This window comes from Dreissena polymorpha, chromosome 8, assembly GCF_020536995.1.
Source record: "Dreissena polymorpha isolate Duluth1 chromosome 8, UMN_Dpol_1.0, whole genome shotgun sequence".
In the NCBI taxonomy this organism is placed as follows: domain Eukaryota; kingdom Metazoa; phylum Mollusca; class Bivalvia; order Myida; family Dreissenidae; genus Dreissena; species Dreissena polymorpha.
Genome location: NC_068362.1, coordinates 36,370,370 through 36,390,227, shown reverse-complemented (window position 1 = coordinate 36,390,227; position 19,858 = coordinate 36,370,370). Strand labels below are relative to the sequence as shown.

The 19,858-nt window shown below is 35.7% G+C and overlaps 1 protein-coding gene across 1 annotated transcript; it reads right to left on the bottom strand.

Annotated features, from left to right (window-relative positions):
• Positions 1-516: 516 nt before the first annotated feature.
• LOC127842701 (uncharacterized) lies at positions 517-10,917 on the bottom strand. Its single transcript, XM_052372372.1, has 6 exons — positions 10,774-10,917; positions 10,383-10,614; positions 7,779-7,924; positions 6,827-6,976; positions 3,432-3,581; positions 517-1,684 (listed from the first exon to the last, which is right to left on the bottom strand). Exons 2-6 carry the CDS (start codon positions 10,604-10,606, stop codon positions 1,551-1,553), a joined length of 804 nt encoding a protein of 267 aa, XP_052228332.1. The 5' UTR covers positions 10,607-10,614; positions 10,774-10,917; the 3' UTR covers positions 517-1,550.
• Between the last annotated feature and the right edge of the window lie 8,941 nt (positions 10,918-19,858).

Sequence of the window (19,858 nt, the reverse complement as noted above, 5' to 3'; positions counted from 1 at the left end):
ACATATTCAGCTGATGGGTACTTGACAAGACTGTTATTGCTTCTTTCGTAAAGTTTTCCTTGTATTTCATCGAAAGAAGAATATATAAAAATGTTACCCTGTGCATGTTGTGTTCTTTTGTTTAAAAACTATATGTTCAGGTTCCTTTAAAAAGGGGGCTGGGAAAAAGTTATTGAAGAAAATGTTTTGGTTATAATGCAAGTAATGTCTACTTTGATTCAGAACATTTAGAATATAAATGAATTCGACACGCGGAAGGGGGCGCCCTCCTTTCTGCACAAACAATCTTCCGTTCTGCCTTGCCCAATTGCCTGATGTATACGAGCTACTTACAAGTAGATTGAAGCGTTACGAAAATGTTCCCTAGAGACATATGCGTATTTCAATAAGTAAGTATAGTTTGTGGTAACAAGCTTAAACGTGTTGAATTTTCATACAAAAGCCAAGAACTATCAGATTGTTTTGTAAAAAAGATTGTAGTAATGCAATTCTAATATGAGAAAAATAAGTCACATATATTGTTTATGGAATCAAATATCTTTTATTGTGATAATATAAAATACAACCATTTGGAAATTTACTGTAAGTCTAAATTTCAATTCATTAATGCAGTCAATGAAACCAATGCAGGTGTTGAAACTGAAGTTCCTGTTGAACTATCGAGTGTATGACGAAAGTCAATTTAATTTAATGTTCTCTTTTTAATCGTTAGGTCAAGAACATTGTGGAATCTTATAATATTTTTCGGCTTAGTTAACCGACCTTGGTTTTCACAGTTATCAAATTATATAATTACCCAGAGGTGATTTTTTTTTACACACGCGCGTTCCTCGAAAATGTATGATTTAGTTAATACAGATTGTTCGAGTACATCGATATTATAACTTATGTATTCGGTGCATATTTGTTATCTTGAACATTTTGATCGTTCTTAATACATTGTGTGAAGTTCGTTAAATATATTATTTTTATATAAATTAAATTTACTCTGGTTGTTTATATTCATTATGCAAGTCGAGATACTTAATATTGATACTTATGTTAAATTTTACAAAACGGTTTATAACGAAAATTGAGGACATTTTACGAAGCGTTTGAGAGTTCGTATAGCACTTTGTCAAGTTCGAATGATAATTTCCTGTTATGTTAAATTAGATTATTGTATTCAAATATCCGACATATAACAATTTTTGTATTTGACTCACCGTTCATAAATATGTTAATATGATCGCCAATTACAAACAAAAGAAATAAACAATGTAATAATACAAAACACTATTTATAATAATGCGTGTACTAATAGAAAGTTTGTAAATAACGGACAAGTCATTGATCAGCTCTGTGTAGTCGTAGTTGTGCCATTCACGTTTCATGCACTCACGCTAGTACTAATTATAATGTCCAGCAGTCACCCGATCGTTTTACAACGCAACGTTACTGTCAGAAGTGTATCATATAACTCATATGTCCACATTATGAGTAAGTCTGAGTAACTTGTCCTATCCTTGCTTAAATTTATTTCAACAAAGTTAGGGAACCAGACAAATATATTATTTTCCACAGAATATCGCCGACTCGTCCCAGCCGTCAGGACAGTGTGGTCGGCCGTCGCAGATATGCTCCGATAGCAGGCAACCCTTTCCCTGTGGACACGCCGTCGTCCCCTCCGTGCAGACAATGGAACCTGCGAACATACAAGGACTTACTGATATAAGAGTGCAGATACGCGAACGTACTTAAAGAAACATATATAGAAAGTGTTTAGCGTGAAACCATTGAATCTGATAAAGGAATGTTGAGTGGTTCAACAGTTTTACAATTGTCCCTTGATATACAGATGAAACCTAATTTGTTTTTTGTATGCAACGTGCTTAATGATTGTCAACATTTTCCAAAATGTATCATGGGATGAAACATAGTTCAGGCATAATATCCAAACAAGCAAATTAACACTCCTTACTAATAAACATTATCAAACTATCGATTTGTACGGATTATTAACGACTGAGGAGGATATATGAGTCGCGTTCTGAGAAAACTGGGCTTAATTCATGTGCGTAAAGTGTCGTCCCATATTAGCCTGTGCAGTCCACACAGGCTAATCACGGACGACACTTTCCGCTTTTATGGTATTTTAAGTTTCAAGGAAGTCCCTCCTTACCGAAAATCAAGTTAAGGCGGAAAGTGTTGTCTGGGATGACACTTTACGCACATGCATTAAGCCCAGTTTTCTCAGAACAAGACTCATTTGTACGGAGTATCATCGACTGAGGAGGATGTATTATGAAGCGTTTGTAACACTGTTTGTCAATAATTTTGAAAAAAATTGTGGCAAAAACAGATTTGTTACAATAATATCGGAAGCCTCAGCCCCTATAACAGTAATTATATACATTACGCAACGCCTCTTTGGTATTCAAAACAAGACGATACATGTATTAATTGTATCCCGATCTTACATGATGTTACACATGAGTTTTATATAACACACTAGCGTTTCATATAATATCCGTTTCTTAGTTTTTATTTTTTGAAAACAGTATTCCAGAATACCACGTGTTCTACCGATTTCTGACTTTAATATTGTGATGTCATAGCATAAAGAAGGTAAAGATCCGCTCGTTGTTTCCCATGGTGGTCAACGTTGAAAATTTTAATTTTATGTAATTTAAAAGAGTATTTCTAACGCATACAGAGATTTCCTGATTTTATAAAAATATTGGAAAATACAATCAGACATGTCCGACCATTCGACGTGCCGCATTACGGCAGCAGACTTGATTAATCGCACGTTATTCACCCATTCTCTTTTATCTTGATCCTGTAATTAAAGTGGCCTTTTCACAGATTCTGGCTTGTTTTGAAGTTTGTCATTAAATGCATTGTATTGATAAATGTAAACATTGGATCTAAAAAGCTCTAGTAAAAAATCAAGAATACAATTAAAAATAAGGAAAAAAGTACCCAGCAGCAGGGCTCGAACCAGTGACCCCCGGAGTCCTGGAGTAAAAACCAATTAGACCGCTCGACTATCTTGCCAAGTATGTATAAGGGTCGTATTTTATACTTTATTTAAGCAATCTTCGTAGTTTCACAAAATTAAACGACAACAACAGAACCTCCAAATTATTCAATCGTTTCGCGTTGCAACGCTTTATAATTTTCATGTTTTTAACTCGTCAAAAGATGCATATAATGGCTATATTAGACCATGGTAAATGTTCAATATTACTGTTTCCTCACAAATATCATAACTAAAACAAAAAATTGCGAATCTGAAACAACTTTTTTCAATTTTGTCAATTTACCAAAACGTGAAAAGATCCCTTTAAACACAACAGACTTTCCTGACGTTTCACCCTACCACATGTTCGCACTACCCTATGCATTTCGTGATCTTGGATCTTTCCTTAATACAATAAATGGCATACTGCAATTGGACTCATCGCTTCCATCAGGGCAGTCCGGATTGCCGTCGCATACGGACCTCGTGTCGATGCACTCTCCACTCCCACACGGATGGTTCGGGGACCGACAACCGGTGTCTGACACACGTGCATTAGTCACGTTCAGCATCATCTCTACAATCGTATTTCGAAATTTTTAGACGCGTTCAGATTCTTATAAACAGTAATAATTCTAATCTTTTAGCCGTTGATATTTACAATCAAGATCTCGACTGACGAATCTATAATTTCTTTGGATTGCAGTTTACATGTTCATAACAAAATATGCGATTAACGAACTATCTTGGCAAATGATCTGATAACGGTACGTATTAACTAAAATATTCTTAGACCTAAGTCTAAAATTAATCAATGCGTGTATTGTTAAAGCTGTAATTTTGCAGATGTACTAAAATGTGAAGCCTAGCATGTCGTTAAAAAAGTTTAATTGCATCATGCCGAATTAAGAACAGCTTGCTTATGACATAAGAACCATATACCTGCATATATACAATCTCTTTAAACGTATACAAATTGGTTAGTTTAAACCTATTTATTTTAGCTCGATTGCATCGAAAACCTCTCAGGCTTATTGCAACGCTCTCGAGTCCGTTTCCTTGGCCTAGAACCAGTGCTTGGTGTCTTTGGGGGAGATCTAATGAAGGCTCCCACAGTGGGGATCGAACCCATGACCTTCCTGTCGCTAGGCGGACATTATATCCATTAAACCACGGCGAACTACGAATTGATTAGCGCATACGAGTCCTAATTAAGCATTAAATGTCTATTTATCGCACTGCAAAATACAATTTCGTTACAATACGCTTAATTTTGTAAGTCGTGTGCACTCTTTGAAGAAACTTTTCATACTTTTCACATAATAATCGAAGCTACATCGCGCACGTATATTGCACATACGCGAGACAGTCATTCTTGCAAGAGACGACTTTTCCGTTCGCGAAATACTGGTCTGAATGCGCACAAGTCTCAAGCGCAGTTAAATAATAAACAAGGGAGGTTACTATCGACATTTATGCCGCTAGTTTCTTCCTTTGTTACTTCCCTCTACTTGTCTACTAAGTATTTTCGGATGAAACACGATTGGGCCACTAACGACTTAGGTTCAAAGTACATGTATAATTAAAGGGGCCTTTTCACAGATTTTGGCATATTTTGAAGTTTGTCATTAAATGCTTTATATTGATAAATGTAAACATTGGATCTTAAAAGCTCCAGAAAAAAATCAAGAATAAATTAAAACAAGGAAAAAAAAGTAGCCGGTACCAGGGCTCGAACCAGTGACCCCCGGAGTCCTGGAGTTAGTCTGAAGTAAAAACGCATTAGCCCTCTCGGCTATTCCGCCGAGCATACACGGTATTTGTATTTTATACCTTATATAAGCAATCTTCGTAGTTTCGTAAATTTAAACGACAAAAACAGAACTCTCCAAATTATTCAATCGTTTCGCGTTGCAACGCTTTATAATTTTTAGGTTTTCAAATCGTCAAAAGATACATATAATGGCTATATTGGACTATGGTAAATGTTCAGTAATACGGTTTCCTCACAAATATCATAACTAAAACGAAAATTTGCGAATCTGAAACAACTTTTTTCAATTTTGTCAATTTACCAAACCGTGAAAAGATCCCTTTAAATACGATCAAACAAATTACTTCTCATTTACACCTTGATTATTTGTTATCGTATTATGAATAGAATATAATACACACACATATATTTTATTTTGAGTCGCCGCATTTGCCAGTGGTTGATATATTTTTTTACTCAGTAGGCTCCATTTCATGTTTTGCTCGCAGTAGCGAACGGGTGAATTTGGACGAATACACGCGTGCTTTAATTTACTTTTGACGTTTATTCGGTCTTGTTGATGCGGATGTATGCTTCGATGTCAAGATGTGCGTCCCATCAATATATTAAAGGGACCTTTCCACAGATTTTGGCAGATATTGAAGTTTGTCATTAAATGCTTTATACTGATAAATGTAAACATTGGTTTTAAAAAGCTCCAGTAAAAACAAAAGTAAATAAGAAGAAATAAATAAAAATTACCCTCAAGTGGGCTCGAACCACTGATCCCAGGAGTTAAAGTATAACGCTTTGACAACTCGGCCCATCCGTGCTCATGCAATAAGTGATGTATTTTTATACTTTATATAATCAATACTCGTAGTGTCACAAAATATAACGACAATAACAGAACGCTCCAAATTATTCAATCGTTTCGCGTTGCAACAACTCATAATTTTCAGGTTTTTAAATCGTCAAAAGATGCATATAATGACTATTTTGGAGCACGGTAAATGTTCAGTATTACTGTTTCCTCACAAATAACATAACAGCAACGAAAATTTGCGATTCTGAAATATATATTTTTTTAATTTTGTCAATTTACCAAAACGTGAAAAGGTCCCTTTAATAAACCCAACACAAACTGGGAAGATAATTGAAAATGGTTCCGTATTTTCGCGGCGAGTTTTTTTTAAATATGAGATGCTTTCTTGTAGCATTACATGCGATTTATCGGCGCTTACAATTCAAATCTGTTATCATACTGTTGTGTATGCACACACTTGGTAAAATGAATTCCCTTAAATGTGTTTTGTTTTTACAGGTATTAAATATTTCGTTGATAATGCCACATAAAATATCAAATGAATAACGCCGATATTGAAGGGTACGAATATGACTATGCAATATGAAGATCACATAATAGGTGAGTTTTTTCCAAACATGATTCGATAAAGGCCGCGCTCTGTGAAAAGGGGGTTTAATGCATGTGCGTAAATTGTTAGCCTAGATTAGCGTGTGTAGTACGAAACTGTCCGCTTGTATGACATTTTTCGTTTGAAGAAATTCTCTTCTCAGCAAAGTTCCAGTTCAGGTTCAGTTTGCGCAGACTAATCTGGGACGACACTTTACGCACATGCATTTAAACCTCTTTTTCACAGAGCACGGTTTGATGTGAGTATCCTGAGGGATAAAACCAGAACTCTCCGTTTCGCTAACCATTTTTTAAACCCTTATGCACCATATGCTAGACATGTGTTGCAAACAAGGCATTAGCCGGACAACCTCGCCCACTGTCTGTTTTTGTTGTTGTTTTGATTTTAAATACGAATCAAAATGGCTCACTTTTGTAAACATGATTCATTTGTATAAAATTACCTACTGAACTGTATTAGTTTTGTGTTGATAGCAAAGTTGTTTGTACACCTGTCCGTCCGTCCGATCGTCCGTCCGTCCGTCCGAGCGTCCGTCCGTCCGTCTGTCTGTCTGTATATCTGTATGTCTGTGTGTCTGTCCGTTTGCCCATCCGATCGTTCAACCCGGAAAATAGGTTAAAATTATGACACTACCTGATTTCGTTGTGATATTGGAATATGTTCTTATTGGCGGTAGGTACGTCGTCAACTTCCTGTACACAGCGTTACTATGAGCTGTGGCCTGTTGCGTCGTTGGCCGTGATGGGCGAATATTCGGTTTCGGGTTGCCGGCTTCCGTGTCATCTGTTTACATTAACATTAATTTTCATAGTAAAACTTAATTAAGCATAGACAGAAGAGCCGCCACGGACGTGAAGGAATTCAATATGTTGATTCAGACAACGCACAATCTCTCGACTAGTCCGACATGTCTGACAATCAATTTTGGGTTACGGACAGAATTTCTTACACAATGTTTTTATGTTCATAATGATCGACCTTTCTTCCTTGGCGGCTCTTATATTCATATTCATATTTAAAGCGCATAAACATGCAATTTAAATCGTATTCGGCAATTAATTTACACGAATTGCAGCTCTCTCAATTTAAATATACACGTATTCAATAGTTTACTATATCAATTTAAATACAAAATGACTGTTGTAATATTTGAATATCCCCATGACATCATCAACTGGCGTTCTCAGTGGCGTATTGGATATGGTGACCGCATAGCGATCAGAAGAAGTGTGATTTAAATCTCATTGGGCGATTTATTTTTACACATATTGCAGTTATCTGAAGTTAAATATACGTGCATTCAATAGTTTACTGTACCAATTTTAATACATAATTAATGTTTGTTTACCAAATGATATCATCAACTTGCTATCTAAGTTGTGTATTGAATATTGTGAACGCACAACGATCAGAAAATAATGACTTTGTTTCGCACGCCGTGTCAATATCTACTCAAACAACACACACCACGTACTACCCAAGAACGGGATTCAAGCTTTAGCTTTCCATGTAATCTATAGAAAATAAAAACGTTTAAATAAAGAACCACTATCCGCTCGCATATTTATCAACAGCGCATTCTTACCGACGACTAGGGTTATCCTCGCGTGGTCCCACCCATGTCCTTGGCCCATCCATCCCCGACAGGTATATACGCCGGCGTCGATGGTGATTACATGTCTGATGTTCAGCTTCAGGAACCGTCGGGATAGGGAGTGATCGATATGAACTCTGAACAAGAATATATATTTCAATGCGAACCAACGCCCGACGCCGACGATTGAGTGTCAAAATGAGTACAACATCCTTTAACAGCAACATAAACAACAGCAACAACTCAATATATAGCCTACAACAAACAAAGTCACAACCAGATCAACCTGGAAACATGCTTACATAATTAAAACACAAAACGATGCATTTTCGACCAATAGACATGTGAAACAATTACGTGTTAACGGATTGAATTGTTTCAACAAAGAACGCTATGGCCAGCTCTTTTGTAAATTGACAAAAACAACAAACAAACGTTACTTACGTTCTTTATGGAAGGGAAAGAAATACAAACATCAATGGCAATTACAATTTAATGGCATTTTTGGCATTTATATCCAAACATATTTCCTACTGATACGTAGGTTAACATGTAATGAACAATATTAAACAGATGACATATCAGCGAGGGAAAATATGCGGCGACAACGAATTCTCGACAGAAATAAGTATAGTAGCTGTTGCCCAAGATCCACAAATAGACGCCCAAGTGTTTATTTTATTATCTTTATTTGCATAATTGTAATCTTTTCCACCGCCAGGCATCGAATATGCACATTGTGCATGCAAATAACGTAGCACAACTGTCGGTCACGTTTAATACCACTCGCGATGACATGTTCCACGCCTCCTCACTTCTATCTGGTTATTGTATGCATAGTTAGAGATTTCAGGCTAAACGCTGTATCCATGATTAACTGTCTATAGCTAGTCCTTGCACGATCTTACATTTGAGATCATGTTTTTTTGTGCATGCTTAAATTTCACAAACCTGTAAAGGAAGCATCTTTCCAGCCTGTTGCATTTGTAAGCATCGCCAACAGATTTGCATTACTTTTTACAAACATTTACATATATCATCTTTACGTCTCATGTCGTGGATATTTTCAGCTTGTATTGCTCGTATATGTAATAATGATATATGATAATTTGAAAATATAAGCCTATACATTATTATTACAGTTCTACATTGATTGATACACATATTGTAAAATGTACGTGGGTACACACGTGTTTGTATATGATATAATGATTACACTTCATGTATCGGGTTTCAATCGAATAATATGTCCTTTATAAGTAATGAAATAAGCAAGGACATGAAAGTGATTCACTTCCAGCTCTAGGCGCCTTGAGTCTGCTTACATAAATCTTTAAGCTGGCTTTGAAAGCGTCAACATTAGCATTTTAAAGACAAACACTATTGATTATTTTAGGTTTTTCTGTAAGGAGTACCATCCAAGATAAGTGTTCGAGCACCTTATAAAAACATGTTATGACTATATGTGTTTCACGCGTTTCAAGTGCATGAAGGATGATGAACGCTCAGCTGTAATCATGTTTCAAGTGCATGCAGGATGATGAACGCTCAGCTGTAATCATGTTTGAGTATGTTTTCCGGGTTACGGAAACATTTTAATGTTCATTTTTATCAACAGATTTTATTTCAACACTGTTAATGACTACATATAAACTATAAAATATAGAACAATACTATAATGCAATCAGACATTTTCATTGGGCTATAGACATACACTACGTGGGACATATACGGTTCGCGAAATTATACATATTCTCTACAAAGCGTAGATAAAATAGATGTGATTATTCTTATTTATTGCGATATTTATCTGGATATAACGGGTATATCTCAGTATATATGAGCTAATATTTGGTAAATAAGAGACACTAATGTCATGTTAAATACGTGCATAAACACATTTAATAATTTAATAAATGGAAGTTCTTTATACGTTTTTACACAAGTGATTGAGGCATTGATGCGCTCATAAAACATGCTCATAAAATAATTAAACCTCATAAATGTAAAAGGTTCCCCTTACAGAAAATACTAGGTGGTATAATTATTTTGTGTAGCAACATATATTTCTCCCTGTGATGCGTTGCACAAAAAGCGTGACGCGATCAAGATACATTCATCTTAAACTGAGTCAATTCAATTACAAAATTGCGTTTCCATGTCATTGGTAATTGTCTTCATTACTGTTTACTGTTACTTTTGCAAATACGTGTCATTGTGTAATTCCGGGATTTGGACATTTTTCTTTAGAATAAAAAATGTAAAACTTGTAAAGCTTCTGATAGTGTAAAACTAAGGTAATAAAGTTGGTGATTATTTAAATTTTACAGATAAGAAACAGATTGTAGATAAAATTAATTATATGTGTTAAAATACTAAACATGTGTTTAAATTTCAGTTAATTGTTATATATATATTTAAATGTTTATACTTTTCTATGAAAATATTGTTACAAAATAAAGTAATGTTCTGTTCTGCATTTCCGTCAATATATTACCTGGTACGCCTCTCAATGTTATTTAATCGTAATAACCCTGAAGGGGCCAACAAACTTAACACTTATTTGCTCTCTAGTATTAGAAATTTGGTTCAAACCGTTCATGTCTTCCTTTGTTAGCTATCCACCATTTGTTCGTTCCGTACCACCTTAAATGCGGGTCAACATTGCTGCCCACTGCAGATCCATCACATGTGACGCTGAACTCTGAACCGACCTTGACCCTAAGTGACCTTGCACTGACCTCAACCTGGTGTTTCCATAGCTTTAGGGTCATAGGTGGCCTTGACCAGAAGCCTTGTACCAGGCAGCACATGTACATCGCCAATTCTAAAGTACATATTCAATAATATTCAATCATTTTATTGTATATGACAAGATGAAGAAATAATGAAGATTTAATAAATGAAAGTATTACAATTAATGTATATAAATAAAGTATTTCATTAATGCTGTTATTAATAAAGAACATAACCATGACAAACTTACAAGCAGTACTCATAATTCCTCTTTGTTTCATTATAAGACGATAATAAACACCATATTAGCAGAACCGTTTTGGATTGAAACAGCAGCAATATTATTTCTCAAAAAGGTCTTTGGACTGAACACTTAACATCTCACTTGAGAACCACTTCGGCTATTGCGTCTGATGTAAACTTAGCTCGATTTCCGGGATTTAACTCACGCATTAGTTGTATGATGTAAGATGACATTTTTTTTACTTTAATGTATATCATTTTGCACAGAAAATTATTGACCGCATAAACATAAAATTTATCTTAATTCAGTATCAAACTATACGAAAATTTAAGATGGCACCATATGGTTTGTTGTTGATACAACTCAATTGTGATTTTTCTCCCAAAAATAGTGCAATTTATAAACATGTGCTTAGAAAACGTCCTCGACGGCTATTGCTACAAAATCGCCTACAAACTAACGTCGCCAAACCTAATGTGCCTGGCAGACAGTTAAGTTAACCTCACTTTCCGTGACTTCTATCATTAAATGGAAGTGTTAAATACACTATGTAAGTGTTAATATTTCCTGCAAAGTGCCTCCTCCGTCTCATGGAATACATTCATATCATCCAATTTTATTTCAATCAATTGAATGTGACATGTACGGTAACATTCATCCTTGCTTTATGTACTATGTAATTGGAAGAGTAATTCTGATGCCAGAACCACTCTCTTTTTCACCTTGAGTACCCTTAATTAAGATGTTTCTTTTAGTTTATATACGTCTAGAAATGTTATGTCATCTAATCAAGTGCGTTGAAATAGTTGTCGGTTTTAGGATCACGTGACTTCGAGCTGACTTAAGCTGAATATCTAAATAGCTTTGCAAATAAATAAAATAATAAAACAATATGTCGATTGGTTTTTATGGATAAGTTAGTGCTGCGGAGATAACTTTTTATATTCATGTTGGGAAACGTGTACAGTTTCTATCAGTATTATTACAGAAATATGTCTAGAAATACGGACTCCAACACTTACGTGAAGTAATTGACAAGGTCAAAGTTTTACTAACGACACGTAGTTTTTCTTGTGTAAGTGATCTTGATCAATTGCGATAATAATCGACTACTGCGTATACTTTTATGGAAGAAGAATATTGTACATATGCATTGGAGCTATGTTAAGGGGCCTTTTTACGTGTTGATCAATTTACAAAATAATAACAAAATGTTTCAGATTCGTAAATTGTCGTTGTAGAGCTAGTTATGATATTTGTGAGGAAACAGTAATACTGAACATTTACCATGCTCTTAAATATCCGCTATATGCATCTTTTGACGATTTGAAATCCTAAAATTATAAAGCGTTGCACCGCGAAACGATTAATTAATTTGAAGAGTTCTGTTGTTGTCGTTATATTTAACTACGAGGGTTTCTCTAATCAAGTATAAAATGCATCATTCATTGAATGGACACGGATGGCCGAGTGGCAAAGCGATATATTTTTACTACAGGGATTAGTAGTTCGAGTCCAGTTAAGCGTTTCTTTTTTTATTTCTTTAACTTTATACTTGTTTTTTTTTTTACTGGAGCTTTATATCCAATGTTTACATATATCAATATAAAGCATTTAATAACAAACTTCAATGCATGCCAAAACCCGTGAAAAGGCCCCTTTAATATAGCATATAAAATGTATAAGGGCTTCTTCCTTAGATTCAAAACCATGACTTAAAATGGTTAAATTAATAACCGTGTATTAGCAAACTTTAAATCTCTTTACATGGCCATGTTCATTCAAAAATGTCAATCCCATTTACTATTTTATCCATACACAGCCTTTAACCAAGTCATTTTCATAAACATTGGTCTATAACACAGCCTATATGGCCATAAACTTGCACCGAACATTATACAACAGACTCTTAGCAAATGCGTATGTCTCCGCTAATGGTAGACCGTCCAGCTATTCTCACTTTCAGTGACTCTGTCATTAAATTTAAGAGTTTGTGGCATAATGTAAGTGTGCGTACTTCCTACAACTTCACACGATCTTAATCTGTTGATTGACGCGATTACGTTTTGAGGAAATTATTTCAATTGAGTACTTTCCCATTTTATTTACATCAATTGAATATTACCAATACGTGACCAATATATATAACTGTGCTAGGAAAGCGGGACGGAACTTCTAACGTTAGTGGAACACGTTTTTCTTCTTTAAGGTACTGACTCGTGATCTCAATAAACATACTAATACAATCTATTCTTTACATCAGCACGATTTTTCGTTTAAGTTTATACACGTCTAGGAATTGACCAGTCGCTATTTTATCGATCGCTCCGCCCACATAGTCACGTGGTCTAGTGACTAGAAAACTCCGACTAGCAGATCGCAATGATAGCGGATTAGGGAGATGAAATACTATTCTGGATTTTCGTAATTAAAAAGTTGTCTCCCATTCGGGAAGGTATCATGAGTATCCCGGGTAAAAAGCGGTCCGTCTAAAATGCGAATATGACTCCTATCCGCGGATTGACCGAAAAGTGCGGATATGGACGAATACAGGCATTATCGACACTTTTTCTGCAATGTTTAATAAAAAAATACACATTATGTGATAAATAATGTTAGTATTGTCTCAAAATATAACAATTTAATAGACACTATCATTTTTCCAACATAATATCACTTTAAAATCGATAATCCACCGAATCCAACAAATGTCCTCTATATATTATAGTTTATTAGTACGTACAAATATGCATGTCATTTTAATTATTCAAATAAACAAAGGATATCCGAGTGCTACATTTAAATGTTTAAAGAATGATTATAACCATTAAAGTTGCGCTGTTATTGAAAAGCAATGCATGTCCCGCTAAAATTTCAGATTTTTCGTTAATATTATTTTTTATAAGTGAATGTAACAGCTGTAATAATGATCTTTAAAATATAGGCTTCGTATTTTAACTTTTCGGGATATTGAATATGAACTGTTGAAATATTAACGAAAAATCTAAAACTTTTGCGGAAATAATAAAGGCAAAATTATGGGGTTGGCTGAATTTATAGGAATGGGTGAAACTATAGGCAGAAGGATACTTGTATTTACCCTTTTTGCGTGTGGACAACCAGATTACAAAACATGCTACATATCTATTACTTACGAATGCAAATGTAGGGCAGAGGTGACTGAAATATTTTCTGGAATGGGCTGTAATATGTCACGCTCCTTTCTCTCATGTTTTGGAAGAACTCTGCGATGAGATAAATTCTCAGTCGGAACTTTTTTACGATTGACAGAGTTAGGTCCGATGCCGTCTGCAAAGTGGTCCGAACATACCCGTGTGTACAACGTTGGGAACCAATTCTTCCGGCTTATTGCCATTACCCAAGCTTTTCTTGTACATGGGTCCTTCGGCATTTTATGTAAAACCACTTTCTTTGAAAATTTACCCACTCTGCCGCTGAAATTATGGCACTCAAAGATAGAGCAGTAGTCTTTCCCTATTGTTTATATTGACACGGGAAGTGGGTATACCTCCCCGCACGAACGACAACTCTGTTTACACGGAATTACGAAAATCCAGAATTGAAATGAACATTGCAGAACAAGTGTCGATATTGCTTATATTCGTCCATATCTGCACTTTTCGGTCATATCCGCGGATATGAGTCATATACGCATTTTAAACGGACCGCTTTTTACCCGGGATACTCGTGATACCTTCCCGAATGGGACACAACTTCTTATTTACGAAAAGACTGAATATTTATAACGATATATCATGCTATTTGTTACAATATAAATTGTTAAAGCCGCACACTAAACCACGGACTCTAGATTACACGGATAAGAAACGGGTCTGATCGGATAATATCTGGTCGAAACTGAGTCACGTTACCGTAACTTTCGATCTTTTATAATAAACGTACATCGAAGCGCCGAGGTGATACATTTTGATGTACCCACTGACGTCTTTTTTTGTTGTTGAAATTTTACCTTCATTTCTCGGCCGATTTAGACAAATTATATATCATTAGAAAGCCTACGTTACGTAGGTTTCAGATATATAAATATATATTATGTTTTTCTTCTGATTTGGGCAGCCCGGCGAGTTATAACTTTAACTTTTGCAAATATCATACCGTTTTAGAATCTAGATTTACGGTTGACATGTTCGTACTTTATACTGATTTGTAGCGTTTATATCTGGAGTTCAGTTTTCGAAATTACATCTTGCTTAGGAAAGTAGAATTCTGTATAGGATAGAAAAAATGGTTTAAAAATGAAAATAAGTAAGGAATGAAGGCGGAAGAAAGTAGCGCGCGGTCCTAACGCACCGAACTGATACTACGGTCTTGGTGATTATGCTTTTGTTTAGAAAACGGCCATACAATTTCTTTTGCCATGATTATTATATTTTTAATGGAATATATTGAGATATTTTGTTCACAAAACATATCAATAAAGCTAATTATTAATGAAGCTTTATAAGTTAACGATTTCAGCTCTTGTTTATAACACAGAAAGGGTGTTAATTTTATGATGAGACAGCGTATATAGCGGACCCTCTTGATATTTTTCGGCCGTGATTTTCAAGAATCTTTAAATAATTTTAATAAATTGATAATTTAAGGTAAACAATATTTCATATAATTATACATAATAACCTCTTTGAAAATAAACAAAAAAACGATGAATGATTTTGACACCAATTTTATTTGAAGTGTGCAAAGCCGAAAAATCTCCTAAGCATGATGTAGTTTTTAAAACTGAACTCCAAATATAAACGCTACAAATGGGTATAAAGTACGAACATGTCAACCGTAAATCTAGATTCTAAAACGGTATGATTTTTGCAAAAGTTTGTCGCATAATTGATGTATATATCTTGTTCGCAATAATGCATGCCCTATGTTGACGTCAGTGTGGCCGGAAACTCATGTGTGTGTTTGAGATTTATTTACAGGTCGTCCAGCGTCTTCGCGACTACAGATGTATCGACCTGCCCCTGTGACCCTTCAGGGGAGAAAATTAGGTCATATTATACATCAGAGCACGATGGCCAATGTGACCTTAATGTGACTAGATGGTTTGTTTTAATGGTTTATGTAGTGGTTTGCCTTTTATCGAAATGTTTTTTGCAGTATTCCTGTTATCTCTAGATCAGCATTATCCTTATTGGCATTAATGTTTATTCCTTATAGTTTGTGTGTGGTTTTTGTGCTCTCGGCCCCAAGAGGTGATAGTGGGGGTTCGAGCGGGATACAGAGGGCGCCCCGACTCCAGAGGCGCCCCTGGTTCTTTTAAGTGTACAGCACCGATACACTGCACCCGCATTTAACGTCTCTCGCGGAGGACTAGTTAGTACATAAACATAGATTAGTACAGATATTACTCTACTGCCCTGCGTCTTGGTGTATATTCACATGGGCTCTCTCTGTTGTGCTATTGGATATTGTCAGGTGTTTTAATGGTGTTGCAAGGGTCAGACTAGTTTTGAAAGGTAATTTAGTTTAATATAGTAGAAAAAAGGCTGCGTTTGTGTGGTTGGACCGAGATGACTGGTTGTTGGGGGTACAGGGAGGACAATTTCTGGTTCTACACTTTCTTTCTTGGGGAGACAATTTTCACGCGCCTTTATATTGGTTTGTTTTTGAGAGAGAGAGAGAGAGAGAGAGAGAGAGAGAGAGAGAGAGAGAGAGAGAGAGAGAGAGAGAGAGAGAGAGAGAGAGAGAGAGAGAGAGAGAGAGAGAGAGAGAGAGAGAGAGAGAGAGAGAGAGAGAGACCGCACGTTCTTCTTACTGTTCATATTGCTAATGGTTACACAGATGGTAATTATATGTATTAGTGCATTTTAGTCAGGGGGGGAATAGATCTGGGATGTTAATGCTGACCATCCCTCTAATTCGATCTGACCCTCATAGTGACAAGGGTAATACGTGCAGATTAGCAATACAAAGGTTACAATTCAACGTCAAACGTAACAAGGCACAGACATGCAAGGAAAAAACTTACACTACACTACAAGAAAACATCAACTACGCTACAGTACGGGAAACAACAACAACAAATGCCGTCACCATTCTCTTATTTATTTTATTTTTGTCATGTTGGGTATGTCATGTCAACGGAGCCAGAATGCACGGACGAGAGATATCTCTCCAGGCGCGCCCTCTAGCCCAGCCGACACGCTCTACTCGACATGTTTAAGTCTTGTACATATGGGAAAAAAATGTTTACTCATCACATTTAATTACAACAATATTTACATCTATAGGGATTGCACTGTGGGTAAATTTGCCCACGAGCGCACTTACTGCGTCTTCCGATCCTGCGTGTAAGTATGTTGTCTGTGTGCTTTTCCCCTACCTTCGTCGTCGTTGCTGATTACAGCTTAAGAGCAGGAAAACGAGGGTCTCGCGGAACCCTGGGTTTTGTTACCTAGAGCGCTATTTGGTTGTAAAAGAATGATTAGAGCTTATCCATAGTGGTCGAAAGGGACCAAGTGACATATGTATGGGGGGACGTACCCGTCCGTCGTTTTAGTATTATTAGTCTTTATCTATTTATTTATTGGTGTAATTTTTCCTATATATCTTAAAGCGCAGACGAGGAAACCGCGAACGTTCGTTATAGACAGCTCCCTCATCTTTGCATTGTTTATAGTATTGTTTATTTACTTTTTATGTATTGACGTCAACAAGATGTTATTGGACACTGCACTGTAATGTACTACCAATCCAATGTCATTTGGACCCCAAATACAAATATAGGTTCTCGGCGTGCACATTACATGCAGTGTTTCTATATTTATTTATTTATTGATGCAATTTTCCTCTTGTCATAAGTACATAAGATAGCCATTATTAATTGGAATCTTTAAAAATACATATATCATGAATTGTTTACGGTACAGATTTAGAACCAAATTAATTAGTATAAGTATACTATTGTTCCTCAGAATTAAGCCCGTGGCCCGCATAACTGTTTTATACAGGTAACTTACACTTATAAGGCCGGGATAATATGGTGAGGTATAGTTCGAGCCGGGCCCAGACGAGTGGCCATATGGTACTCACCGAAGTGACCATCGTCCGAGACCCGCCCGTCATTAGTACATAAAGTTGCCAATATGATCTGAGTTTTTATTTATTTATTTATTGATTGATTTTAATTTTCCCATAGGGCCTGGATAATATGTTTAAGTTCAGTCCGAGCCGGGCCCAGACGAGTGGCCATATGGTGTACACCGAAGTGACCATCGTCCGAGACCCGCCCGTCATTAGTACATTAAATTGCTATTATAAATTTGAATAAATGAAGCAATATATAACTGACGATATGTGTTGTTATTTGTATCTACCGCTAATAGTCCAACGGAATATTATATTTTATCTAAGTAGCCAGTGTCGCGCAAAAATTTAAACACGTGCAGTCGCACAACAGGAGCGATTCCGCTTGGAGGCATCAATAGTGAGTCGCGATTAATGATAAGTGTGTTTTTGTAGGCCGCTATTACCCTTGCACTTAGTTCTAGTCTCTGTTCAGCGTGTTTAGGGCATATAAAGAAAAGATGTTCAAACGTGTTGTGAATGTTGCACTGGGGGCAGTTTTGGCCGGAGACTCATTAATTTGTTGACAGTTGATATACGCTTGTAAAGGGGTATGTCCGTTTAAATGATAAGATCATGACAAGATTACATGGTTAATAGATGTTTGTTTTCGTGTCGGTGCAATAACCAGATAATTAATACGCCCGTATATGCATTTCAACAAATTGGTTTGACCCATCAAGTTGAAATGTTAATGTAACGATACATGTATATAAGCAATGCTTCTTTTAACACCAAAAACAATAAGGATTTAAAGCGGGTATATACGATCTTGTCAAATATTTATTAATTAATATAAAATGTGTAAAAACTTATTATACATATATTTCAATATAAACTAAAATAAAAGTTAAGAAGAACATGTGTCGAAAAATGCTAAATAAGCCAGATATTTTATTCTGAAATCGAAAAGGCTGTACAGCCGAATTCGCCAGCATGTATATCATGCATGTGCGATGTGAATCTAAATTTAGTTTAACGGTCATTTGAAAATCCTGCAGCGATTTCGATTCATACGACACACGAACACTTACTAAAAAGACGAATGCATCGGTTATTTTAGGAAAATACTTACGAATGATCTTCGTCACAATCGGCTCGGGGCGCTAATTTGTATTTGCTGTATTTTATGAAATTCGTCTTTAATGTATAATTTTTCTTGCAAATTGTGTGTTATTATAGCATATTTGTGTCAATCTTTTACAATTCAGCACATATAAAAATCGTATATATCCGCTTTAACACATAGGAGGGACGCTAGAGGTTTATCTTCAGGGACTCCTTAGGGGTGGAGTCCTATCAGGATTGATTTGGACGGATTTTGCCATGTGTTGGAAACGTTATTAGTTACTTGGAGAATTACATGGACTTGGAAAAATTGCATTAACAACACATTTAAATAATTATATGGACCTGGAAACTTTATGTTATCAATTGAATGGAGAGCAAAGAACTATTCATCGAGTCTATTTATAAATGTGTCACTACGGCACAAGTTAAAGTTATAACTCGCCGGGCTGCCCAAATCAGAAGAAAAGCATAATATATATTTATATATCTGAAAACTACGTAACTTTCTAATGATATATAATTTGTCAAAATCTCTGTTACGACACGGTTTAACGCGCGGTGGTAAAACATAAAATGTTTAATACTTGTGTTTAACTCGCTATACATCCATTAATAACAACGGAAATATACTAAAAGTTATATTTGTTTGAAAGAGGAATTAATAAGCAACAGGATAACGTATAAACAATTGGATGATGAGTTTTTGCATAAGATTGAATTTACTACAGTAAGGGTCAAATACACGATTCATCTCCTACGCTCCGTGACTAAACTAAACTGCTTTGTAAATCTTTAATATAATCATAAATGCATAAGAAAGAAATGGCGTAATCAAAATAACTGAGTAAATGACAAACTGACTATCAGAAACGTTTCATATACATATTATAGGGAGTTGAATACAAATCCGTTG